The sequence below is a fragment of the Coptis chinensis genome, chromosome 4, assembly GCF_015680905.1.
Source record: "Coptis chinensis isolate HL-2020 chromosome 4, ASM1568090v1, whole genome shotgun sequence".
Classification (NCBI taxonomy): Eukaryota; Viridiplantae; Streptophyta; class Magnoliopsida; order Ranunculales; family Ranunculaceae; genus Coptis; species Coptis chinensis.
Genome location: NC_141459.1, coordinates 83,950,260 through 83,977,169, shown reverse-complemented (window position 1 = coordinate 83,977,169; position 26,910 = coordinate 83,950,260). Strand labels below are relative to the sequence as shown.

The 26,910-nt window shown below is 38.0% G+C and overlaps 1 protein-coding gene across 1 annotated transcript; it reads left to right on the top strand.

The window, feature by feature from the left end:
- Positions 1-17,194: 17,194 nt before the first annotated feature.
- LOC147505215 (sugar transport protein MST3-like) lies at positions 17,195-25,855 on the top strand. Its single transcript, XM_086557816.1, has 5 exons — positions 17,195-17,455; positions 23,227-23,347; positions 23,453-23,775; positions 24,444-25,076; positions 25,205-25,855. The coding sequence occupies exons 1-5, from the start codon at positions 17,444-17,446 to the stop codon at positions 25,661-25,663; spliced, it is 1,548 nt and encodes a 515-aa protein (XP_086413942.1). The 5' UTR covers positions 17,195-17,443; the 3' UTR covers positions 25,664-25,855.
- The last annotated feature ends 1,055 nt before the right edge of the window (positions 25,856-26,910 follow it).

The following is a 26,910-nucleotide window of genomic DNA, read 5'->3' as shown; positions in this document are numbered from 1 at the left end:
CCATGGCATTATGCACATTTTTTTTGTCATAAAGGTTTATTTGCATATATGTACATGTCTTTGGAAAACTCCTATGCAAAATATGTTTAATTAATTTGGTTAATAATTTTTTTGTAGGAAATAAAGATGTTGGTCAAAGCCCAATCAAAGTCGAAGCCCATGAGCCAAAGAGGATCATTTAAACAATCAATAAGTGATAGCTCATGGAATACATGAGCCAAAGAGGATCATTTAAAGAATCAATAAATGCTAGCTCATGGAATAAATTATGCTATCAAGAATGGAAGGAAATGTTAGAGAATTGATAATTATGGAAGGAAATCAAGAAAGGATAATCACAACAACCACTATATATCCTTACCATTTTCACCCCATTAAATATCCCCATTTCCATTAATATATATTCCTTTAATTTTATCATATCAAATCATTCCTTAATACCTTATATTTTTGTCACCATATATATTCCCCCATATCCTCCATATTCTTGCCAATCACTCCATTCCTAATTCAAAACCATATTATTCTATTTTATCCTTTATTTGATTACCAATTTATATTTCCTTCCCTCATCATGCCTTGATAATATCTCTTCTATATTCCATTTCCTAAATTCTTTTATCTTATATTTTCTTCCCATATCCCAAAGATTATTTCCATTTTGTGTGAAGATATTACATGCACCAAAATCTTCTTTGTGGAAGCTATAAATAGAGAAGAGAATTGGCATTGAGGTCACACCCATTCGACATCCATTCTATCTCCATTCTAGTATCCAAGTAGTAGAAATTTTGCTTTGTAGTGTTAGTTCATTTAATTAGTGAGGAAGAGTGCTCTTGAGTGTGTAATTTTCCGAAGATCAACATCAAAACAATAAATTGGTTTCAATGTTCATTCTATCTCTTGTCTTTAATTATTATTTCATGTTAATTAATAGCATGGATCGGAGGGCTAAGCTTCCACCCCATGGTGGAAAGTGAAAGCTCTCCATGAAATTTTTGTTATTTTGTTTTTGTTCTTTTTGTTAGAATCTCCACTATATGTGTTTTTGATGAAATTCAATGATATCTCTTGTTAATTGATTTTTTTTGCATTAAGGTTAAATGTGCATGGTTTCTATCATCGTGAAAAATACAGGGTATTTTCCATTGTTAGTTTATTCTTTTTATTAAAACTCTTTTAGACTCAACTTTATTAGTTATTAAGGGATTTTTGGGATTTTTTGTACTTCTTATTGTGGACATTGAATGCCAAAATATTCCTCATTTGGAGTCAAAGAGAATAGAGGATTGAATTTAATAATGAGATGTTTTATTATGTTCTTAAAGTTATATTTTCCACTAATTCTAGAACTAGCCTTTCAGATTTAGTGAAGTTTCGGAGAAATTTAACAAGAGGTATAAAAATGAAACACAAGAATTGTTGGTGAGTTTGTAACTTTCTACCAAGGATTTTGATAAATTGATCTTTGAAAATTAATTGCTTTAGTTAGTCATTATTTCCTTACAAGTTACTTTTATTTTTAGTTTAGATAAGAAATTAGAAATCTTCGACGATTGTTTTAATATTAATCACCAAGTTAGCTATTGGTTTATGAAATTTTTTTCCCCCATTTATTCACTTCAAGATGTGGATCGATACCTCACGTACCACTATTCTAATCATATTTTATTGATTATCTTATAGTTTTTGAGATTTTTGTTGATTGACAAGTTCTAGACGACGGAATTAAATATTCAAAGAATTTGTCTAAATCAGACGACATTGGACCAAGCACTTCCAACTGCTGCACATAGAGCATATTCTACAAAACACAATGGAATAAGTTACAATCACCAACATGAGCACATCTATAACAATATCTAACAAAGACACAATTCATACTTACCCGATAGGTGCTTACTGCATTTTGCTCCCGTAACTTTTCAACAGTCATCCTCTCCACCAACTTACGATCCGACTCCAGCATACTCGAGTATACCAAACCCTTCGCTATCTGCACTCGATTATATGCTTCATCAGTATGCCGCACCAGGCATACGGTCTGGCAATCCACATATGTTGCTTTCCCCATGTAACTTTCTTCCTTATGTTTCACCAGTCTGGCCGTAGCCTTACTAGGCACGACCACCCTCTCGCTAGTCGTAGAATGACCACCTGGTCCCTTCCTCAATGGTATGACCGCTGTTACATTTTCACCATCCCTACTACCACTCGGTGCTAGATCAACCTATTCAACAGCTACAATCGGCACAAACATTTCGCTTCTGCTTACCACGGATCATCCAACCATACTCTCCCCACCACCAACACCCTCCCCCTCAATCAAGTCCACTGACAAGAGATATTAATTTAAGTGTGAAAACAGTAGTTCTAACATGCTAAAATCATTCTAATCAAGTTATAATAATACTCTCAAATATCATATGATAAAGAGGAGTAATCGTGTTCTCCACTATTGCTTGTACGTACTTGTAATGAATTTAGACTAATCAAACTATTAACTAATGAGAGAGTAATATGAAATATGAAAACAGTAAATTTAATGTTCTAAACAGTGATTTAAAGTGATGAGAGGAGGATATAGAGAGGGGTAATCCGCCACGCAATTTGATTGACCATTAGGTTGATTATCGAATTGCCTATTGATCCCTAGTAAACACCAAGTCCTCTCGGGTCAAGGTTCCACTAGCATGAAAGTTTAACTCCACCACAAATCTCTTTAATGGTGGCTCTAAACTCTAGTTCAACTCTTATGGTTTTTATATCTAAACAACCATGAGAATCAAACTTGAAACTTTATTCTAAAGAACAACTATTCTAATAAGCAATCATCCTCACATGGCTTCATTAACCCCCTCTAATGGAGGTTTTCGCCTTGTGTCATTGGATTATCTATATTAAAACAATAAAGTAATGACATTAAAGTAAAGAGAATAATTGAATTGAAGAACTAAAGATTTTTATTGAAAGGTTTTAATGGTGGCTACAAACTAAACTAATTCTAACCCTAAACTAAACTACAACTACACTAGTTAGAGACTAAGGGGAGGAAGGAGAAAATAAATTTAGCCTTAACCCTCTTTATATAGGAGAGGGTTAGGGTTAAATTTTCATGCATGGGCCAAAAAGGGGGACTTTGGGCCTCTAAAGTGAGCCCAAAGTCCATTAGGTTAAGTTTAAAGAGGCTACAACTGCTGGAAATGAATTTCATACCCTTTTTGTCCATGTTTACATCTTTGTTTGGGAGAAGGTTGGGTCCATTGGAAAGATTATTCCGAATCGGTCGTTTTAACGTAAAGTAGGCCCAATTCCGAGGCAGGAGTCCAAAGATACGCCCATTTGAAGTTCTACTGATTTTTCTGTTCTTTTTCTACACGAATTGACTTTGACTTCCCAGCTTTGACTGGGCTTGAAAAAGGCTTTTTCTTCATGATTCTTGGGCTTTAAACGTAGGACTTTCTCAGCAATCATCTTGACTCGTTTTTCATGCAAAATGACGACTTTAAGCACATAAACATCTTCAAGACCTGGAATACACAAAAATACGTAAACATTACTAACTCTTATTTATTATAAACATAATTGGCCTAAATGTAATACTATTAAGGGGTTTAAACTATACTTTTGGGTGTTTATCACACCACTCCCAAACAACATTTTGTTTGTCCTCAAACAAAGATGAGAAATAAAAACAGATAAGTGGCAAAAAATGTGGTCTTAACTAATCTCGTTTCGCGGAGTGCGATTGCATTGATCATATGCAATAAGGCCTTAAACCACTAGGAATTCTCTAGTGAACGAGTTATAGCCTCGTGAGAGTTTTCCAGAGAAGATACTCACAAACTTTATTTGTAGTAATTGTCTCCTAATTTTATCTCAGAATCTATACATCTCACTAGCATTTAAACAAGGATCATTAATCTAACTCCTAAATTAATACATACATAATAATGAAATTATCTTAAGATAAACAACTATACAATGAACTATGCTATGAAATGTAATGACAGGTCCGTTTCTGAAACTTTTGGGTAGTGTGCCTAAGTAGGTTCTCACAAGGAATGTGTCAAGACACATAACACTCTGATTTTTCCACTCAAGTTTGCTAACTCCAGTGTGAAGTGGGCACACATTTCCTCACAATCTCAATGACAATCCAAGAAAGCCAAGGTCGATAAAACACATCTACCACTTACTATTATACCAAATTAATAATCCTAATTGAGCTAGAGGTCTTTATTAGGTGATACGGGGCTGAGGTGATGGTTTAAGAAGAAACAGAATGGATATTCAAATAAACAAGTCTGAGATAATAGGGTATTCAAAATATGTAACTAGGGAAAACCTTGTTCTTACTTTGCTTTAACACTTAGTTTCCATCCTTAGCCTTTTTATTTTGGCTTTTTTACTCCTTTTATTATTTTATTTTTTGGAGTTATTTATTTATTTATTTTTTTTTTCTTTCTTTTCTTTGGATGAAAATTTTTCTTTTCTTTTCTGAAGCAGCTAACAAAATTTTTCGTTTTTCACAGGTCTTTCTCTAGCTTTATTCTCTTTACTCATCCTATTTCTCAGACTCATTCAAGATGGGCAGGCTTATTTTTATTTTAATTAGTTTAAAAGATGGGTAAAGGATTTGTGGTTGTGAAAAGGTTAAATGAAAGACTCAGTGGGACAACTAGCGGATAATTATTTATAGGTATGAATTTTTAGCTATATCAATCCAAAGATGGCCTAAATTCTTGCTTAGGATATGGTATGGTGATCAAGCAAGTGGATGTGTGATTTCTTTACTCGGATTTTACTTCTCCCTTGTGTCATCACTCAGATATTTCACTCTTATGAGGCTTTTAGGCTAGATGGTCACAGGATATGTATTAAGTACTCTAACCAAGTATTACGTGAGATTTGTAGACTAATTTCATCTTGAAGAAGGAAACAATACCATTATCACTAAGTACATAGTATAAACTATTTTTATGATTTTTATATTTTTTTAATTTTTATATGACAAATAATAATACGTAATATACAACCTAATATATTCTTAAACATTTACAACATGTTTCTATACCACCCCTAAACAGAATCATGCTTTGTCCCCAAAGTATGGAATGAAAATAAAGGATAGACAGTACCATAGAAATGTGCTTGTAAATGGGAGCACCAAAAAAAAAAAAAAAGGTTAATTTATACTAATATAAAAACATACACAACTCCTATATGAGTTCCTCCTGTTCTGGGGATAACATGAAATAATAAATAGTGCTTGGGACATAAGTGGATGTTAATAGAAATAAAATAATACCATAAGTTCACAAATCAAGCATGCGCATATCGTGGCTCCTATAGGATTAACTTCCGAAATTCCTTGAAATAGTAGAATTTCACAAAATCAATGTACCTAATTACATTATGAATCCCAATTAATCAACAAGACCCATGGGTTCTATATTTCGATATTTATACATGCAATTTTAATACGTGAACGTACAATGTGCTAAAATTAAATATACCACCCCCAAACAATTTGGGAGAAGGGGTTCATGAAATAAATCAATATCACATTTAAATTATGTAACTAACTAACCTAGACTCTACTGGAGTAAACATTACAGGCAAAATGTGGCAAAAGGTTTTGAAATTAAAGACCAAAATACGCCACCCACAAACAAAATTTGAAAACTCTTTTCAAGTTTGAAAAATTTTGTAGTCTATACTCCATTAAGGTGGTATTTTACAATAACATAGGTTGTTTAAAGTCAAATTCCCTAGACTTACTAATATATGTGTATGTTTTAATTTTTATATGTTTGATTTTTGGAAAAACAATATTACAATGAAGAAATAAAAATGGAACTCATGGTGTACTCCTATAATATAAGATTGGAATGGAGTACACCAAACAATACTATGAGTCTTTTATAGTCAGATACTCTAGACTTTATCTAATATATATTAACATGTAGTTTACCATATATCAACAATCTAAAGAGTTGTGGGTCTTTTCATAAATAATTATCATAGAAAGCACCCCCAAACAGAATAAGGCACCAAGATTTTCTACGACGTGGCTTAGCGGAATGAGAGTGAAGTCTAATGGACCTAGAACCGAATCTAGCATGCACTTTCTTCTTTTTCCTCCAACGAAAGGGTCTCCAAGTAAATGATCGTGAGAAAAAGAATGGTTGTGGAAAATACGTGGAATCTGGATAAGTGTTAGAAGGATGGGATGGAAAAAATGAGAAAGTGTCAGGTGGCTTGTCCTTGGATATTACTTCTTCACCAAATGGATTTAGAAAGTCATGAAACATAGGAGAAACAAAAAGGTTTAGTGCAAACTCAAGGTTCCTTTGAAAAGGTGGAGGGCGGGGAATCGAGGTGGTGGTAAATGATTGTATTTTATAAGGGATTAGCTCAGGTGAATGATGGTCGGGTGGTGCTTTAGGTAGTTCTTGAGAGGGTGGATCATCACAGGCTCTTAGAAACTCATAGATTCCTCATCTAGGCTGTTCATATCCACATAATTATGGTATTCATCTACATCTTTGAGGAATTCATCTATCTCTTCCATTGTGAGATTGACTACATCTCCTATAGGGTTGGAAGGCAGGGTGGAAAATTCTTCCTCTATTTCAGTTATATTCAAGGAGTCAAAATTGTGATCTTTGTCTTCTTGCCTAAGAGGGGTATCTACTAGTGTGGGAAGGAAAGTATCAGAAGCACTAATGTCATATACAAAACTCTCAATGGATTTCATTTCTCCTTCTACATGCAAACCTAGTTGTCCATGCTTTAATCTAAATATGTTAACCTCCATAGAAAGATTGCCAAAGGAAAGAGTCATTGATCCATCCCGACAATTAATGTGGGCATTGGCAGTTGTCAAGAAAGGACGCTCTAGGATGATTGGAACAGAATCATGAGCAACTTCTGTGTCAAGAATAACGAAATCAGCTGGGTAGTAAAAATCCTGAACTTTAACTAGAATGTTTTCAACTACGCCTTTGGATTACTTAATAGAACGATCGGCTAACTGCAAAGTTATTTTGGCTGGTTTAAGTTGTTGGATACCTAATTGTTTATATAAATAAAAAGGGAGTAAGTTAACACTCCCCCCCCCAGGTCTAATAATGCAGTTGTTATAAAGTTATCGCCTAAGGTGCATTGTACAGTAGGACAACCAGGGTCTTTCTACTTAACGATTCTGTTATGTTCAGATAAGGAAGGATACTGTTCAGTTAAGAAGGTTTCTTGGGGTATGTTGGTTTTCATCTTTATGGTGCACAACTCTTTTAGAAACTAGTGTGTCCAGGTAGACTTTTTATAGCATCTAAAAAAGGTAGGTTTATAGTCAAATTTTTAAACACTTCCCTAATCTCATCAAAATTCTCGTCTTTTTTAGACATAACTAGTCTCTGGGGAAACGATGGTTTTTCTCTATACTTAGCATAAGGGTCAATAGTAGTATTAACCTTGTCTTTAACTTTTGCCATTTTCCAACTAGGGTTCCATATTGGAACCTCTACAGGTGTAGGATCATCAATTTCTATCATTGGGTCATGTAAAGTTTTCCCTTTTGGTTATGGTTTAACTGGTATTTCTACAGTTGTAAGGTCTTCAGTTTCTATGACAGTATTTGGTATGGTTTCATTCTTAGTTTGTGGGTGATTTTTAGGCATAGTCACTTAGTTATCAACTACTTTACCTGAACGAAGGGTAGTGACTGCTTGTAGGTCCCCTTAGTTTATATTACCATTACATTTAATACTGTTTACTTTAAAGGTAGTGTTTGTTGACTTAGGTTTAGGTATAACTTGACCTCAAAACACGCCTTGTTGGTTATTATTTTGGTTAGGAGACATCTCAAGTACCTTTTGGCATAAAGACTGCATCATTTGCATCGTTTGTTGTAGCATGTTAGAGTTTTGATCATGTTGATCTTTCATAAATCTGGAGTTTTGTTCATTTTGTTCCTTCATAAAGTTGGAGTTTTGTTACATAATTTGATTTTGATGTTACAGCTAAGTTACTACTACGTCCTCTATAGATGGTTTAATTGGTGGAGTGACTGGAACTAAGGCTTGGTGCATGGTCATGTCTTGATGTTGATCGTTTTGGGTCACAGGCACTAAACTTATGTTCTGGTCACCTAAATCACCTTGTCCTAGATGTTGGTTAAATTGGTGGAAGTTTGTAGTGGGTCTAATGTTTTGAAATTAATACCTGGGGGTGTATGTTGTTGTTGTTGTTGATTATAATTAGTGTTTTGCCTCCATTATGTGTTAGGATTGGTGAAAGCGTAATTATCTACGGGTTGTGGTGGTGGTGAGCCGTAGAGTAAGGGTCTAAAGGAATGGGTATGGTTGGGATTAAAATATACATTACATGGAGGGGAGTTGATGTTCATGACTAGAGTGGGTATCACTTCTTGTTTATGCACAGAGAGGGCATCAACCTTTTTAGTGAAGGATTCAATAAGAGTTTTAAGTTCATGGTCAGGTTTTACCTCAAACATACTGGTTGCCGAAATTGTTGAAGAAGAAGTATTGGAGCGGGAGTAATCGTTACCTCCCTATTTGGTACTTTTCTGGGATTGATTATCTAAGAAGTTATAAGTATCTATGGCTCCTTTACTTAAGAAATTACCTCCGTTCATGATGTCTAACGTCTCCTTATGGTGTTGGTATAGGCCTTTGAAGAAGGCATGAACTAGTGTGTCTTTACCAAGATTATGATAGGGACATTCTACTAGAAGATCAGTGAAATGATTCCAAGCCTCAGAAAAAGATTCTTGAGGCTTTTGGCGAAAGAAGTGAATATTTTGTAGCATCTTCATCAATTTTCTGTGGTGGGTAAAATTGTTCCATAAATAATTCAACTAGTTTTTCCCATGTGTCGACAGAGCTTGGTTTTTATGCTATTAGCCAAGCTGCCGCTTTGTCAACTAGGGTGAAAGGAAACACCCTTAACTTTATTTGTTCAGGTCTTACGTTAGGATGATGAAATGTACTAATTACTTGTTGTATCCTATGTAAGTGTTGATAAGGTTTCTCATGGTCTCAGCTATGGAAAACAGGTAGCAAATTAAATATATTGGGGGGGATTCTAAAATCTCTCATAGTATCTGTAAGAATTATGCAGGACTCAGGTCCATCGTTCAAAGCCTTATAAAAATAAGAGAGGGGTCTCTCTGCTATTTCTTCACCCATTGCTACAGATCTAGTTGGGGTGGGTGTAGGTGGTGTGTGTGTGGTGATGTGTGAATATCTAGATGGACGATTATTTTTGCTTCTATGAGAAACTAATATGGCAGGTTTATGTGTACCAGATCTTAATCTCATGCAAGTTTTAAGTCTAATATGAAATTCCTAACGAGCATGCAAAAATAGCCTGATTATTACTAGAAATAGAATCCTTTTACAGTAGATTCAAGGATGTAGAGAGGTGTTACATGGAGCGTCCTTGCTACACGTATAAATAGCGTCTTCAACAGCCTTGAAGCACGTCTACGTTACTTGAACAATTATATGAGTACTAGTCCAGGAACACGGTGTGGATGGTGAAGTCTTGTAAAAAGTTAATCTTATTACTCCAAGAGTTTTAAGAATTAGGATAAGGCTTTTTACTATGGGCTTCATGTTGGGCCTTGATGTTAGGCCTGTGAAACGGGCTTTAGTAGTGGGTGGGATTTCTAATTTAACTAAGATTTATTAATTAATTTTTTTTATATATTTTTTATCAAACCAATGGCCAAGTCACTTGGGAATTTGAGGGAGGTTGTCCGTGCGTGCACGTTCCTTAGTTAGAGAACCCCAAATTCTATCAGTTTTCTAGACACCGTTTAGAATGAAGAAAAATAATTTTTTAAAATTTTATAATTGATAGCATACGAGTAATGTACTATACTCATGAGATATGATTTCAAATAATATTAAAAAATTAATTTAATCTAATTAACCTAGGGCGTGTGCGTGCTTAAAATTTAGTTATATTTGGTGCGGGTCGCGCTTGATATGTGGAAGGCGGGTTGCACTCAGTGAAGGCAATCTTAGGGCGCACGTGTGCTCGTGAGTTAAAACTAGGGTTTCAAATTTTTAGGGTCAGGTCACGGGAGGGCAGGGAGTTGGTTGAAAAACTCGTATGCTCTCGAACAATAGCAGAAAAATTCAAAAAAATTACGAATAGTGTTTTTAGTTTGAGTTTTGTGAATAGTAAAAACAATTTTTCTACCTAAACACGCGATACGTAAGCAAACAAGATGGCAAACGGTGCCATTTGACAAGAGATAATAATTTAATTGTGAAAACAGTAGTTCTAACATACTAAAATCATTCTAATCAAGTTATAATAATACTATCAAATATCATGTGATAAAGAGGAGTAATAGTGTTCTCCACTCTTGCTTGTACGTACTTGTAACGAATTTAGACTAATCAAACTATTAACTAATGAGAGAGTAATATGAAATATGAAAACAGTAAATTTAATGTTCTAAACAGTGATTTAAACTGATGAGAGGAGGATATAGAGAGTGGTAATCCGCCACGCAATTTGATTGACCATTAGGTTGATTATCGAATTGCCTATTGATCCCTAGTGAATACCAAGTCCTCTTGGATCAAGGTTCCACTAGTATGAGAGTTTAACTCCACCACAAATCTCTTTGATGGTGGCTCTAAACTCTAGTTCAACTCTTATGGTTTTTATCTCTAAACAACCATGAGAATCAAACTTGAAACTCTATTCTAAAGAACAACTACTCTAATAAGCGATCATCCTCACGTGGCTTCATTAACCCCCCTCTAATGGAGGTTTTAGCCTTGTGTCATTGGATTATCTATATTAAAACAGTAAAGTAATGACATTAAAGTAAAGAGAATAATTGAATTGAAGAACTAAAGGCATCTATTGAAAGGTTTTAATGGTGGCTACAAACTAAACTAATTCTAACCATAAACTAAACTACAACTACACTAAACTAATTATAGACTAAGGGGAGGTAAGAGAGAATAAGTTTAGCCTTAACCCTCTTTATATAGGAGAGGGCTAGGGTTATATTTTCGTGCATGGGCCAAAAAGGGGGACTTTGGGCCTCTAAAGTGAGCCCAAAGTCCATTAGGTTAAGTCTAAAGAGGCCACAACTACTGGAAATTACTTATGTCCCCTTTTTATCTATTTTTCTAGTTCTGATTGGGCGAAGGCCTGGTCCATTGGAAATCTTGTTCTGAGTCGGTCGTTTTGACATAAATTAGGCCCAATTCTAAGGCCCAAGTCCAAAGATATGCTCATTTGAAGTTCTATTGACTTTTCTGTTCTTTTTCTACCCGAATTGACTTTGACTTCTCAGCTTTGACTGGGCTTGAAAAAGGCTTTTCTTCATGATTCTTGGGCATTAAACGTAGAAATTTCTCAGCAATCATCTTGACTCGTTTTCCATACAAAATGGCGACTTTAAGCACATAAACTGCTTAAAGACCTAGAATACACAAAAACACGTAAATATTACTAACTCTTATTTATTATAAACATAATTGACCTAAATGTAATACTATTAAGGGGTTTAGACTACACTTTTAGGTGCTTATCATATCATCCACCACCGGCTTCACAATTTTCTTCCCCCCCAGCTTCGCAAAGTTAATCTTTACAGAATCTATCGTTGATTTTTTTTGCCCGCCCTTCGACGAGTCCACAACAGACACACCCTTCCTCTTATCACCAATACCCCCCTCCATATCGTCCGAAGAATCTATTAATAGATCAGACGACCCTCTTCTATGAATCCTTGCCCGATCCTTCTTCTGATCCCTCCTTTCACGAGCAACAATCGACCCCCGCTCCTCAAAATACTCAGCAATCGATGTTAACAACCTTTTCTTCTCTTCCCTCCCTAAATTGGCAAAATTCTCTATCTTGCCACACCGCTCCAAATATGACACCGTATATCTTGAAATGTATGCAAAACACAAACAAGTAAACCTACATCAAAAACTTTCAAACTAAAACAGAAACATGTACAAATTTCAACCCACTCACTCTTACCTTCATTATTACACCTACAATAATTCAAAGTACAATCTGGTTTACAATATAAACTTGTGATCAAGACTGGATGCTCCCACCACGACTTCCAGTTCGGTAACTCCATTAGCTTTGAAGCACCCACCCTCAAGCTCAAAACACATGTCATCACATCCCTCTCCTTCGACCAAGTCGCCCTTACATACATATACTCCAACACATCCTTCAAAGTAATCTCATAACTCTGTTTCTCATTTAATATATCGAACACCCTAAGATATCTCCAGCTGTTACTCGAAAACTGGTATGGGCTCTTCTTGAAGAAATTCAAAAACTCGATCGTCAACTTTGAAAATGATATCCTCAACCCCGATCGCATCTGCTCTATACTTACCACAACCATCTGCATTGGCAACTCATACCCAGGAGTTCTATACGCACGCGAATCCCCCTGCAAATCAGCATTAATCACCCTAAACTTCAACTTTTTGACTCCCATAATGTCTCTCACTATTTGCTCCAGCGACTCCGCACTACTCAAGCCATGATGTACCCTCCCAACCAAAGAAGTACTTACACCTCCCTCATTCCCACTCACTTGACTACAAGACTCAATCCCTTCATCACTGCTCCCACTACCCTCTTCCCAGTTAGATGCCGACTCCTCCATATCCACAATTTCCTTAACACACCGGCTACCCCCAAACTTCACCAACAGCAATGCCTCCTCTAAACAAACACTTTATTCTTCACTTACAGACTCTTATTCTCCTACATAAGTGCCATCAGAACTATCACTATAACTATTTCCATCACATCCAAAAATCCAACCATACCTATCTACCATCCTAACAATCCCTACATACAATTACAACCAAAAGAACCATTTCTTTTACCACAGGTTACATAATCTAACCTTCCCTCCCCAACAGATGCAAAAAAACAAAACTCGATGAAAAATACCAAAAACATAAAGAAAAACGTACCTCGTCCTTCAAAGATTGTGATGCTAACAGCCTTCTACTGATGACGTTCAACGCAATCTTCTATGCAAACAATCCGGGAGCCCTCTTCAACTTCCAACAGACAGAAACGACGCCTTGTTTTGCCAACTCTCTTAACTTGTATATTACCCCAAGAAAATACCCAACCGTCAGATGCTAAAACCGCAATAGCCTCATCAACACTCCACAACATGCGACTTTTCGCTTAACCGCTTTTGAGCACCAACTTTTCATATTGTAATCTAAATCAATAGCTCATACACCATCCATCCAACGACCCTCCATTAATACTATGCATGCATCACTTAACCAACACTTAGTTCACCACGTACACACCTTGAGCTCCACAACCATCTCTTCAAACGAAAAACAATCATAACCACAATAGTTATTACTCCAGTTGCTCACCATTACTCTACGTAACCATCACATCACCTACCTTTAGTTCTCCAGATTTCTCATCAACACGCCCTTTCCAATGACGTGTTAATAAGAGAGGGCTCTGTAAGGGACATCCCACCAAACACGTGATGTTCACAAGGCTCACATGCAATGACTCCTTCAGTATAGCTCGACCTCAGACATACGGATACTCATCACACTCGAAGCTGACTCCAGACACTTGCCATACTCAAAGACTCGTATGCATACTAGCACCAACGATTCGTCACTCGACTCCACCTCATGACATCATCACCTGCCACTGTCATCATTACTAACATTATCCTTAAGCCTCATTCCAGCCGTAATACGTGGACCATTACAACCACTCACCATTATTACGGAGAACTCACCATCATTACACCCTATGCTAGTTCAGACAACACCTATAGCTACTGCCCACGTACCCCTTTGTGGAAGCATGCCACTCATCTCGACCACACATTTGTACTCATTAGTATACGTGTCACATCCGATGCATACTTTAAATTCCTATAAAAGCCACCCTCAAGAACTACGTGTGGCTTGATTCAATAAGTCTGGTTATTGATCCTAATCTGAGTTACTAACTCAACCTTCACTACCATTCCTAATACACAGACTAGATATGTAGGCATCTTCATCCTCATGAAGAGTAGTCATTAACAATAACCAAAACAATCCCCTCTCTTTACCTTAACTTAAAAATTAATTCTTAACTTGGTGTAATATCCTAATAGTCCCTTAGGATAAATTTAGACATTTACAGTGAGAGTAGTTTTGTTACTACTGGAACATGCATACGCTTGGAAATGGGATAAAATACAAGTTAGGCGATGGGAAGGCTATCATCGTCAGATTCATATGGTATACGCATAGTGGCGATAGTAAATCAGATGATGGTCTAACTCAAAAGTATATCACTTCATCATTGATGGTTGGAGTCTCGACAGTATTAAGCTTGAGGTTCTAGTCGACAGTGAACTAGTGATAACTTGGTTTAATATGGCGTAAAGTGTTGTTGAGTTTTATTGATTCACTTTGGGATTTTAGCGTTACTCGGTGAGTTCTACACCTTTTTTAGTTTCAATTACTTTGGAGAATAATAATTCCTATTTATTGATCAAATGATTTTTTATTAAACGTGTCAAAAATATATTTTGTAAATCGATTTTTGATTAATGATTTAAAGGAACTCTTGTTTATTTTGGTGTGTATTTCAATTGAATTTCCATATTTTACATTCACAAGGATGCATGGTTATTATGCGTGCATAAAATGAATTTATTAAAAATTCTGAATGTGGTATTGATCTAATTTTAGGAATTCATTGTTAATGGTTATTTGTTCTTAAAATGTGATCAGGAATTGATTTTATACTCGGAACTTAAGAAGGGTGTTGATATCCCTAGGGTAAAATACCAAAAAAGAACACTAGATCCATGTGTATTGATGTTAGTGTACGCGACAAGAAATATTTGGTTGAGCTGGTGTGAATGTCAACCCTATGGTAGTGTTTGTCGAGCGGTTAAGTTGATATGGTGTTCATATTGATAGAGTGTTTTAAAATGCATTGTTCTTGCATGATGATTATTTGAAAAGGCATGGTTTCTAGCATTAAATAACGATTACCAAATTATTGTCATGAAAATTGTTTTCATTTAAGGTACGTTCTTTTTGGTAATTAAGATTACAAGAGTTGTCATAACTCATTGGGCTTCTTGGAAGCACACTCCCCATTGTTTACTATTTTTCAGATCATCTAGAAAGCGCGTTTGTGTAATCATTGGAGTGCGGGATTTTAGGGGTTAGAGTTAGTAGTGATAGTAAGATATTTCTTTCATCATTTTCATTTGCTTCTGGATGTAAGAATAAATGTTTATTCAGTGGAGTTTGAGATTTTTTATTATGGATCATAATATTTTGAATAATGGCATTTGAAATAAAGGTTGGATTTGGATTTCTAGAATGAACCTTATATATATATATATTATGGATGGTGCACTTTGGGTCTTAAAATGCCTATTTTGAGATCCAAGGTGTCGCATCCTGTCTCTCTCCCGCTTTTCGGTGACAAAGATCTCTGAGTGAGAGGAGCTACTCCGTGTGTCCCTTCTTGTCTCCTCATTCAACAATGCCCTGGTAACCATTTACATTGAAACGATTTCGTCTTTAGCGGCTCCGCTAAGAGAAATTGGCAAAGTCTCCCAACTATCGGGTAGAGAGTTCAATAGTAACAAAGCCTCAACTTCGACACCCATATTAATTTTCATCAAATGCAATTGATTAATGGTATTATGTACTTTATTAAGATGCTCAGACATTGAAGAACCTTTTTTGTACAATGAGTTAACAAACTTCTTAATGAGTAACACTTTGTTTCATGCATTGTTTCTCTCATACAAGTCTTCTAATTTCTTCCACAAGCTAAAAATTGTTGTTTCTTGGAACACATGCATGGTGGAAAACACTATCGTCAATCTACTGTCAAATATACCCAATATCTTTTCTATCAAGCTTGCTTCAATCGGTTACAGATACTACATCCAGTTTTACTCATCCATTCTTAATGAGTTGTATCAAGTCTTTGCAATAAAACAAGTGTTCGGTCTTGGTTTTCCAAATGGTGTAGTTACTTCTATTTTGACTAATCATGCAAGTGTTTATAGAATGATCCATCTCAACAAACTATTTCAACTCAAACATTCTCTTAAGAATTTAATCAAACACCTTTCCAGCAAAGTTTGCAACAACAACCTTTGTGATTGATCTAACCACGGCTCTGATACCACTTGCTGGAAAAAACGATACCAATTGATCCCCATTAAGATTGCTTGTATATAGACACTCTAAACTCCAATCGAAATCTAAGCTTTCCACTACAACCAACAACCTCTATTCTAAACAATGGAATTAACTATCACAAACAAGCAATACCAATGTAAAGTAAAAACATAATACAATGAGATAAGATTTACCGTGGTTCGGCCAATGATGTCTACGTCTACAAAAGCCAATCCTTTTATAAGAGTGAGAAGGAAGATTACAATCACTCCTCTCAAGTATTTCCACATTTACTAGATCTCTCTCTTTACAAGCTTTATTTATTTGCAAGGGTTTTCTTTCAATTTTGGTTGCACTCAAAATTAGTTTCTCTCAAAATCTTTTTTAGGTTAAAAACCTAACTTTGTATTTATAGTATTCTGAAATTTTAGTTTCATTTGACATGCCAATGTCGAAATATTGGCTTCCAATCGATGTGGTAATGTCGCCTTGGTATCCTTCCGTTTGATGTGCGCAGATCGTTCGAACTAAAATTCCATAAGCATTAGCTTCTAACGACACTTGTAGATCGCTCAAGCTCCTCACGAACGATTCCATAGATTCGTCCATCAAAACACATGTGCGATCCCACCAAATCGTAGCAGCACAATGGTGAGGACCCAATAGGAAGTGCCTGGAAGATGATTTGAGATGGAGTCAATCTGGGTAAAGACATTTGTCCCATTAAGACAATAATCAGATGCATGAATCCAAAAGTTATACCAAGAGCCTCTGCTTCAAAGTAAGTTGAAGAGCCACAGTGCAAAACTAGCTACAACATAAACTCATGCCTTTTTGAAAACCTCAAAAAGTAGTCTGATACTTCTGACAAAATAATGCATACATTTACTTTGGGTGGCATATTATTTGTGCCATTGCCCACAGCTGTACTGACCTGGTTAAAGTGGCTGCTACTCTTTTGTTTCTATCTGTGTGGATAGGAAAGATTGCATTGGTTGGTGTAATCTAATTCCTATGTGATTCTGCTATGATTGTACTTTTAGAACATAAATAAAATGATCATGTATCAATCATAAACATGCCAGATCGGCAGTTGTGCTTATTTTATTGCCTTATGGTCAGCAATTACATCCTTGTAAATAATCCAACCCATATATTCCTGTTCTCCATATTATCTTGTTAGTGAAACAAGGAGGACTTCTCCAACAATGGCAGGCAGTTGTTGGGGATTACACCAATACCAATCGGTTCCCCCACTACACAGATAACTTGTATGAACACACTTCAACTCCAGATAAATCTCAAATATAACAAACTACCTATATTAACATGCCCAACTCGCTAAACAACTATCAACAACAAATAATAATGTAAAGCAGTAAAAGCAAACCACAAAACAAAGATTTACCGTGGTTCGGCCAATGATGCCTACTTCCACAAGAGCCAGTTCTTATTAAAGTGGGAAGGAAGATTACAATCTCTCCTTTCAGTCTCTCACCTTACTAGATCACTCTTATCTCTTTAAAGATTTGTATCTCTGTAAAGGTTATCTCTCAATCTTGATAGCTTTCAAGATTGGGTTTCTCTCTCTTTGTTTTGGTCTGGATTCCAATCCTCTGACTTCTCTGGTTCTTAGTCTTAGGTTTTCCAAAACCTTGATTTTTGGTTTTTATCTCCAAAAAACCAAATTTCGCGAGTACTGTAGCGAAGCCCACGAAATTAGGCGCGGCATGCTGGCGCTCCTCTGAGGAAGTCGCGCTCCTCCGGCTTGTAGCGGCTTAAACAACTAAACATCGACACGGCTGGTCGCTTTGTGGCTGGCGCTTAAGACACTGGAAGCTGGCTGGTGGTCGCGCTTTCTTTGGCGCTTCGCTGACTCGATCTTTGGAACTCGAAGCGAAGTCGCCCCATTTGATTTCGTGCGACATTTCTCGCCGACATTTTAAGCCCGTTTCTCTCCAGCTCTGTTTTCTCTCCTCATGTGAGGGATAACTCCAACAATCTCCCCCTCCCGAACAGTGAGGGGGGATACCTCCATGCAATTGCCAAATCAACAGGAGGAGTGTGCTGCCATTCCGGCAATAGCACAACAAACATCAAACTTACCTTTCGGTAAGACTTTGGTCATCATATCCGACCCGTTCTTGTCGGTATGGATCTTCTCGATACACAAGTGCTTGTCTTCGAGTACTTCTCTAATCTAATGATAACGCACGTGTATGTGCTTGGATCTAGAATGAAAACTCGGATTCTTGCTCAAGTGAATGGCGCTCTGACTGTCACATAGAACTACAAACTGTTTCTGCTTTAGCCCTAGTTCGTCGAAGAACCTCTTCATCCATAGCAACTCTTTGCAACACTCAGTGGCTGCAATATACTCGGCTTCTGTAGTGGAGAGGGCAACACACTTTTGCAACTTTGATTGCCAAGAAACTGCTCCCCCTGCAAAAGTAACCAGATAACCGGAGGTGGACTTCATCGAGTCAACATCACCGCCATATGCGCATCGATTAGCCTTCAAGTAAAGGGCTTACTTCCACCAAAACACAAAACACGATTTGGAAGTGCCTTTGAGATATCTCAATATCCACTTAACACCTTCCCAATGCTCTTTACCCGAATTTTTGGAAATCTGCTTACAACCCCAATGGCGAAAGCAATATCCGGTCCTAGTACACACCATGGCATACATCAAACGCCCCGCTGCGGATGCATAAGGAATCTTTTCCATCGACTCTGCTCATGCTCACCCCTTAGGACACATCTCTTTGGTCATGCGGAACTGGCCACCAAGCGGATAAGCCCGCCCGGCAGATCCATGTTGAATCTCTTCAACACCTTCTCAATGTAGCTTTCTTGAGAAAGCCACAACTTCCCACTCTTTCGTCACGAGTGATCCATCCCAAGTATCTGCTTTGCTTGACCCAAATCCTTCATCTCAAAGGACTTACTCAAGTCTTTCTTCAACTTGGATATCTTGTTGATGTTTGGGCCAACTATCAACATATCATCCACATACAAAGAATATAACAATGATGAAATCCCCATCCGGAAATCTCTCGAACAAACACACAATGATCGGAAGCGGACTTCTTGTATCCTTGCTTAGCCATAAAGGAATCAAACTTTATGTACCCTTTGTCTCGGTGCTTGCTTCAACCCATACAAGCTCTTTATCAGCTTGCATACTAGGTGCTCCTTGCCTTTGACCTCAAACCCCTCTGGCTGGTCCATGTAGACATCTTCTTCAAGGTCTCCATGAAGAAAAGCTGTCTTAACATCTAGCTGCTCAACCTCTAGGTTCATACTTGCGGTCATACCCAATACCACCCGGATAGAAGTCATCTTCACTACTGGAGAGAAAATCTCATCAAAGTCAATCCCTTTCCTTTGACCGAATCCCTTCACAACAAGGCGAGCTTTGTGCCTTGGGTGAGGATTGTTCTCCTCATGCTTGACTTTGTATATCCACTTATTCTTGAGAACTTTTCTCCCTGTGGGTTTCTCAACTAACTCATAAGTGTGATTCTTATGCAAAGAATCCATCTCGTCATGCATGGCCTTCAACCACTTTTCTTTGTCGTACCTTCAAGTGCCTCTTGATAGTACATAGGTTCTCCACCATCCGATAGTAGCGACGTGCATTATGTGGTGGATACCTGGTTGAAGCTAGTCTCCCTCTGTCGGACCTCCTTGCCCCATCTATCGGGTGCCTCGGGGAGGTTGCACTTCTACTTGCTCGGTGGTGGTTCATGCATCTCATCGCATCTTCTATACCAATAGGTTCTATCCCATCATGAGCAATAGGATTCTCATCATGAGCTTCAAACTCATGGTTCTCTGCATTCTCAATGCCTTTCTCGCGTTCCTCCGGTAGGAACCGGTTCGAATCAACAAGATCATTGGTGAAAGCACGTAACTTCTCACCCTCCTCAAAGTCTGCTATGGTTTGGTCTTCTAAGAACCACAACATCTCGACTTCGGATTACCTTCTTGTTAATCGGATCATAGAGTTTGTAACCAAACTTTTCATCTCCATAACCCGAGGAAAAATGTCGCGCTTGGCTTTGTCATCAAGCTTGGATCTCTCATCTTCGGAATATGCACAAATGCCCTACACCCAAATACCCCAGTATCCATAATCAACATCTGCGCACCGACCATACTCTCTCCGGATAATCACTATTAGGAGGCTTTGCGGCGACAGGTTGATCACATGCACGATCTGATGACGCATTGCTTCTACCCGGTAGCTTCTAGGTAGCTTTGAGTGAGATAGCATGCATCTCATCCCTCTACAATGGTATGGTTCATTTCTCTCGCTATTCCATTCATTTGCGGTGTCTTGGGAACGTGTGCGCTCATGACGAATCCCATGACTCGGCAATACTCTTCAAATGGCCCAATGTACTCACCCCCATTATCCGGCGAATACACTTCAACAACTTCCGGTCTCTCTCTTTCCACCATCTTTGTGGAATTTCTCAAACACGCCAAGTACTTCATCCTTGGTCTTCGGACTATAGGCCCATATCTTTCTTGACGATCATCAATGAATGTCAAAAGTCACGGCTCCCTGGTGGGACTTCACTCTCATAGGACCACATAAGTGCGTAGGTGCACTAGCTCAAGGGGCGGTGTCCTTTTCGTGAGGCGGGAATCTTTGGAAAGACACCCGTGTTGCTTTCCTACCAAAAGCGATGAGTACATGTATTTAAATGTGTACCTTTAATGTCCGGCATGGCCTTTTGCTTAGCAAGAACTTCCATCCCTTTTATGCCCATGTGACCACGATCTCTTGTGCCACGATTCGGATGAAGCTTCTTCTTCATTGCATTAAACGCTTTACACAAACTAGCGTGTTTTGTAAAGAGAGCAAGTTTTCTTTCCTCGGCTGCTTTACAATGGAACCTCTGCTTTCGGTTTCCATACCCCGTTACCAAACGAGTTTACAAAGCCATCGTCATCTAATTTCCGGCCGAAATTAGGCTTAGCCGTATGTCGGGGACATGTCTTACATCCTTGAGTGTCAAGGTGTAGCCGACATTGGTTTCTACATGAACATCTCCAATGCCTATAATCTTGAGCGCCATCGTTACCCATCCTTACTTCACCATATTCACCGGCTGCGTAGGTAGTGAAGATCCCCCACGATGCGGTGTGGCGTGATAGGATGCTCCTGTATCTATCACCCACTCAGATATCGACATGAGGTACTAAGGCAAAGACACACCACAATCGACACCAATTCCCACTAGGTCGCCGACTAGTGCGGTAGTATCTCGCACCGTGTTTAGTTCCTCGCACTATGTCTTCATGTACCACGGTTATTCTTCTCATCCCTCTTCGATTGTTGCGACTCTCATATGAAGTGTTTGGCCTTTTGTGGCACAATAGTAACATTGCCTCTCCGCGCTTAGGAGTTCTAGCTTCACCCCTAGATTTATACGTCATCACCTCTAGAACAAGATGGTTTTCTGTTTCGACCCTCTCCCCGTTTTCTGTGAAAAGGATCTGCGAGTGAGAAGAGCCGCTGCTTTGCACTCCTTCTAGTCTCCTCATTCAACAAAGGCGTGGTGGTAGCCATCTCCATGGTAACAATTCCATCCTTGGTCGCTCCATGTAGAGAAACCGCTAATGTCTCCCAACTTTCGGGTAGAGAGCCTAATAGAAACAAAGCCTCAACTTCGTCTCCCAAATTGATCTTCATCAAATGCATCGATTGATGATATTCTCGTACTTCATTAAGATGCTCGGACATTGAAGAACCTTCTTGGTACTTCGTAATGCGCAAACTTCTTAACGACTAGCACTTTGTTTCCACCGACTTCCTCTCATAAAGGTCTTCGAAGTTTCTTCCATAGACGAAGCGTCGTAGTCTCTTGGGCCACATGGTGAAAGACACCATCGTCAATCCATTTGTCGAATGTATCCAATCTTTTTACGTCAAGCTTTTTTCCACTTTCGGCCTCATCGATCTTTTCCGGTTTTACTCCCTCATTCTCAATGGGAAGTGCAAGTCCTTGCGGTATAGCAAGTCTTCCATCTTGGCTTTCCGGATGGTGTAGTTCTTCCTATTCGGACTCATCATACGAAAGTGTTCGCGGAATGGTCCATCTCTACAAGTTATTTAACCTCAAATCTTCTCTCAGGAATTTCGTCCAAACACCTTCGGACCAAGATTCGGATAACACCCTAGGCTATTCTAACCAAGGCTCTGATACCACTTGTTGGGGATTACACCAATACCAATCGGTTCCCCCACTACACAGATAACTTGTATGAACACACTTCAACTCCAGATAAATCTCAAATATAACAAACTACCTATACTAACATGCCCAACTCGCTAAACAACTATCAACAACAAATAATAATGTAAAGCAGTAAAAGCAAACCACAAAACAAAGATTTACCGTGGTTCGGCCAATGATGCCTACTTCCACAAGAGCCAGTTCTTATTAAAGTGGGAAAGAAGATTACAATCTCTCCTTTCAGTCTCTCACCTTACTAGATCTCTCTTATCTCTTTACAGGTTTGTATCTCTGTAAAGGTTATCTCTCAATCTTGATAGCTTTCAAGATTGGGTTTCTCTCTCTTTGTTTTGGTCTGGATTCCAATCCTCTGACTTCTCTGGTTCTTAGTCTTAGGTTTTCCAAAACCTTGATTTTTGGTTTTTATCTCCAAAAAACCAAATTTCGCGGGTACTGTAGCGAAGCCCACGAAATTTAGGCTGGCGCTGGCGCTCCCTGGAGGCGAAGTCGGCTTAAACACTGGACGACGGAGCTGGTCGCGCTTTCAGCGCTGGTCGCGCTAAGACACCGGAAGGCTGGCTGGTCGCGCTTCTTTGGCGCTGGCCTCGACTACTAGAACTCGAAGCGTGAAGTCGCGCTTCATCTGAGCGGGCGCTCGACATTTCCTACGCCGAATTCGCCCGTTTCTCTCCAGCTCTGTTTTCTCTCCTCATGTGAGGGATAACTCCAACAACAGTGTGGTTCTCACTGTTGAACATAATAAAGATTACCCCGGCAAGATGACTTGGTATGTTTTCTTTGCATGTGTTGTCGCGGCATCTGGAGGTTTGGTCATTGGGTATGATATTGGTATTTCTGGTAAGACTCACAAGTACTGCAAAAGTGTTCTGTAACTAACAACTTTGAGTCTATCAGGTATTTAAATTCTCACTTGATTTTTTTTTTTTGTTTTAAATTAATCAGGAGGTGTTACTTCTATGACTCCATTTTTGGAGAAGTTTTTCCCATCAGTATGCAGAAAAGAGATTGATGAACAATCGGCAAATCAGTACTGTAAATTCGACAGTGTTGTTCTCACTTTGTTTACTTCATCTCTATATCTTGCTGCCTTGATATCTTCACTCTTTGCCTCTACGATCACAACTAGATTTGGTCGAAAACATTCTATGCTAGTAGGTGGTTTAATCTTCTTAATTGGAGCTATAATTAATGGAGCTGCTGGAAATGTTGCTATGCTTATTGTTGGACGGATTTTGCTCGGTGTTGGTGTTGGATTTGTAGGCCAGGTAAATTCCCATTTTGAGCTATTTGTTTTTGATCTTTGAATGTTCATAACCTTCTCTTTTATTCGTTTTTGTTAAGAAATCCTAGTTCGTCGACCAGTTCTGAAAAGAGTTTTAATGATTCTAACGTCAAAATGAGTTGCACAAATGTCAAGTTAAAAACAAATGTGTACAGCACTCAAAGAAACTTTTCGTAACACATTATGAAGACAAAACTGTAGGCGTCCAGCTTTCATTGAGTGGTCAGCGGTGTATGTATGTTGCATTCATTTCTTAATTATTGGTTTTCATGTTAAACCAAGAAAAGAAGCTTTGCGTATAACTGTCAGTGATCAAATGTGTTGAAAAATTGGTTTTGGATTTATTCTAATTTTCTAAGTTTTAATTGTTGACTATAACCTTCATCTATTTTCTTTGTTATCTGCATTAAATTTTGTTTTATAGGTTTGGGCAGTTCTGTTTTTCCAGGCAACTGCTGTACAGTCATTATCCTAATTATCTGATCAAACATCATTTCATCTATAATCTATTACACTTTTTGAGACTCGTGGGTCATGACTTCTGACATAGATTAGATTATTTGTTGAGTAACATTCATTTGCTGTTCATTCACAGTCGGTCCCATATATCTGATTATTTGTCGATTAATAGTCATTTGTGTTCATTCACAGTCGGTGCCAATATATCTCTCTGAAATGGCGCCTTACAAATTTCGTGGTACACTCAATATAGGTTTCCAATTGAGTATTACAATTGGTATTCTGGCTGCCAACATTATAAACTACTTCACTGCTCAAATAAAGGGCGGCTGGGGATGGAGAGTGAGTCTAGCAAGTGCTGGTGTTCCAGCTTTGTGTATCTTCTTAGGAGGTCTCGTTTTACCTGACACACCTAATTCCATAATTCAGCGAAATCATCCTGAAAAGGCAAAAGCAATGCTTCAAAGGATTCGTGGCACCAATGATGTCGATCAAGAGTACTATGATCTGCATCGTGCAAGTGAAGCATCAAGGAAAATCGATGATCCATGGGGCAAGCTACTTAAGAGTAGGAAGTATAGACCACATTTAACCATGTCAATTCTCATTCCATTTTTTCAACAACTTACTGGGATAAACGTAGTCATGTTCTACGCTCCCGTTCTATTCAACACTCTTGGTTTTGAAAAGAATGCATCACTTATGTCTGCTGTTATAACTGGTTTGGTCAATGTAGCTGCTACGTTTGTTTCCATCTATCTTGTGGATAGGAAAGGAAGAAGGTTTCTATTCCTAGAGGGTGGAGCTCAAATGTTTGTTTTCCAGGTAGTGCCACATTATTTTGGTCCATTACGTTACGTTCCCTTTTTTTTCCTCGACAACCAAGATTCATTATGTTCCTTAATTACACATTGTATGTATTGCATTACATTCATCGGGCAGAGTTTGTGCAGCTTGCTGTTGGAGCTCTCATCTGGGGCAACTTTGGAGTACATGGTATTGCTACCGTTGGATCAAGTTATGGAGCTCTAGTGGTTACTTGTATCTGTATTTATGTAGCAGGATTTGCATGGTCCTGGGGGCCTTTAGCAAGTTTAGTACCAAGTGAAATATTTCCTCTTGAAATTCGATCAGCTGCCTTTAGTGTCAATATTGCTGTCAACATGCTCTTCACTTTCCTCATTGCTCAAGTCTTCTTAAAGATGTTATGTGTGATGAAATTTGGTCTTTTCTTCTTCTTCGGTGGTTTTGTGTTCATAATGACTGTCTTCATTTTTATATTTTTGCCTGAAACAAAAGGTATTCCAATCGAAGAAATGTCCCAAGTGTGGAAGAAACACTGGTACTGGGGTAGGTTTGTTGGTGGTGATGAGGTTGAGTTAGAAGAGAAGTCTGGAAAGGGTGTTGTTTGATTGTTGGCAAACAAATTAAACTTCAATTCATACTCCAATGGTACTCTGTTAAAATTGAATATCTAAATACATTTGGTATTTTTTAGGCGTGTTGAACACGTTTATCCATAGCATAAAAATCTCTTTCTGGTCTGATTCAAATGTAACAGCCGGAATACTTTTAATGACTATTTCTGTTGAGATGCTTCTTTCTTCAGTTGTTGTTGTTGTTTGTTTATTGTCTTTTCCAAAAAACCTAGTAATAATTAAAGACTTGGGCACTTAACAGAGTTAGACTCATTATGTAGTCCCGGTCACTCGTTATAAACTATGTTGAAATGATATTCTGGTACACCCCCCCCCTCTCATCCTTTACCATTGTCTACAAACTCGAATTATTTATGTTTCGAACTGCTGTGCAGGGCCGAGAAGATTACTTGAGTGTCAATGTAAAGAGATTATAATCACTAAGACATTAAACTAGATGCAAACCACAAGTTATACCAATAGCAAATTGACTGAATAATCACAATCTAGAGTAAATAGTTTCCGAATTCAATCCTTAAAAAACCACAAAAATTAGTCTTGCATTTCTGACAAAAAGATCTTCTCGGCAAACCAAAGGAATTTGTTTCACACGTAGTTGTTGGTGTTATCCCTCACATGAGGAAGAATAGAAAAACAGGTACTATTCGTGTGAAGGAGTGAGAGCGCGCGCTCGATTTAGCCTTGCCCAAGGCACGCCTGCACCCTTGTCGTGAAAAAGAAGATATTTTTTTTCAGCCCTTTCACGACAACTCTACTGGAATTTTGGATGTTGGAATAGAAGGAGGCGCGCATGCGCCCTCCTATACCTATTCCAGAGCGCGCCTGCATCCTTGCCTAAACATACCAGGTTATGATTTTTCTACAATAAACCGAAATTTCACAGACGCGCCAAAATTTCAGATTACGATAAAAACAAAAGTTAGGTTTTGGAAGACCAAGTCTTAAATAGAAACCCAATTTTGTGAACAACCAAAACTGAGAGAAAACCCTTGCAAAGAGAAAAACTTGTAAGGAGATAAGAGAGATCTAGTAAGTTTGGAGAGACTTAAGAGGAGTGATTGTAATCTTCCTTCCCACACTTATAAAATGATTTGCTCTTGTAGAAGTAGGCATCATTAGCTGAACCACGTTACATCTTGTATTTTCATTGTGGTAAGTTACTCTATATTACTATTGCCTGTTTGTGATAAATATATCCATAGTTTAGATTTTTGATTGAG

What these genes read in the sequence shown, in the direction of transcription:
- LOC147505215 (XM_086557816.1), top strand. An exon ending in GTGTTGGATTTGTAGGCCAG is followed by an intron (nt 23,776 to 24,443) that starts GTAAATTCCCAT and finishes GTTCATTCACAG; the next exon opens with TCGGTGCCAATATATCTCTC. An exon ending in CTCAAATGTTTGTTTTCCAG is followed by an intron (nt 25,077 to 25,204) that starts GTAGTGCCACAT and finishes GAGTTTGTGCAG; the next exon opens with CTTGCTGTTGGAGCTCTCAT.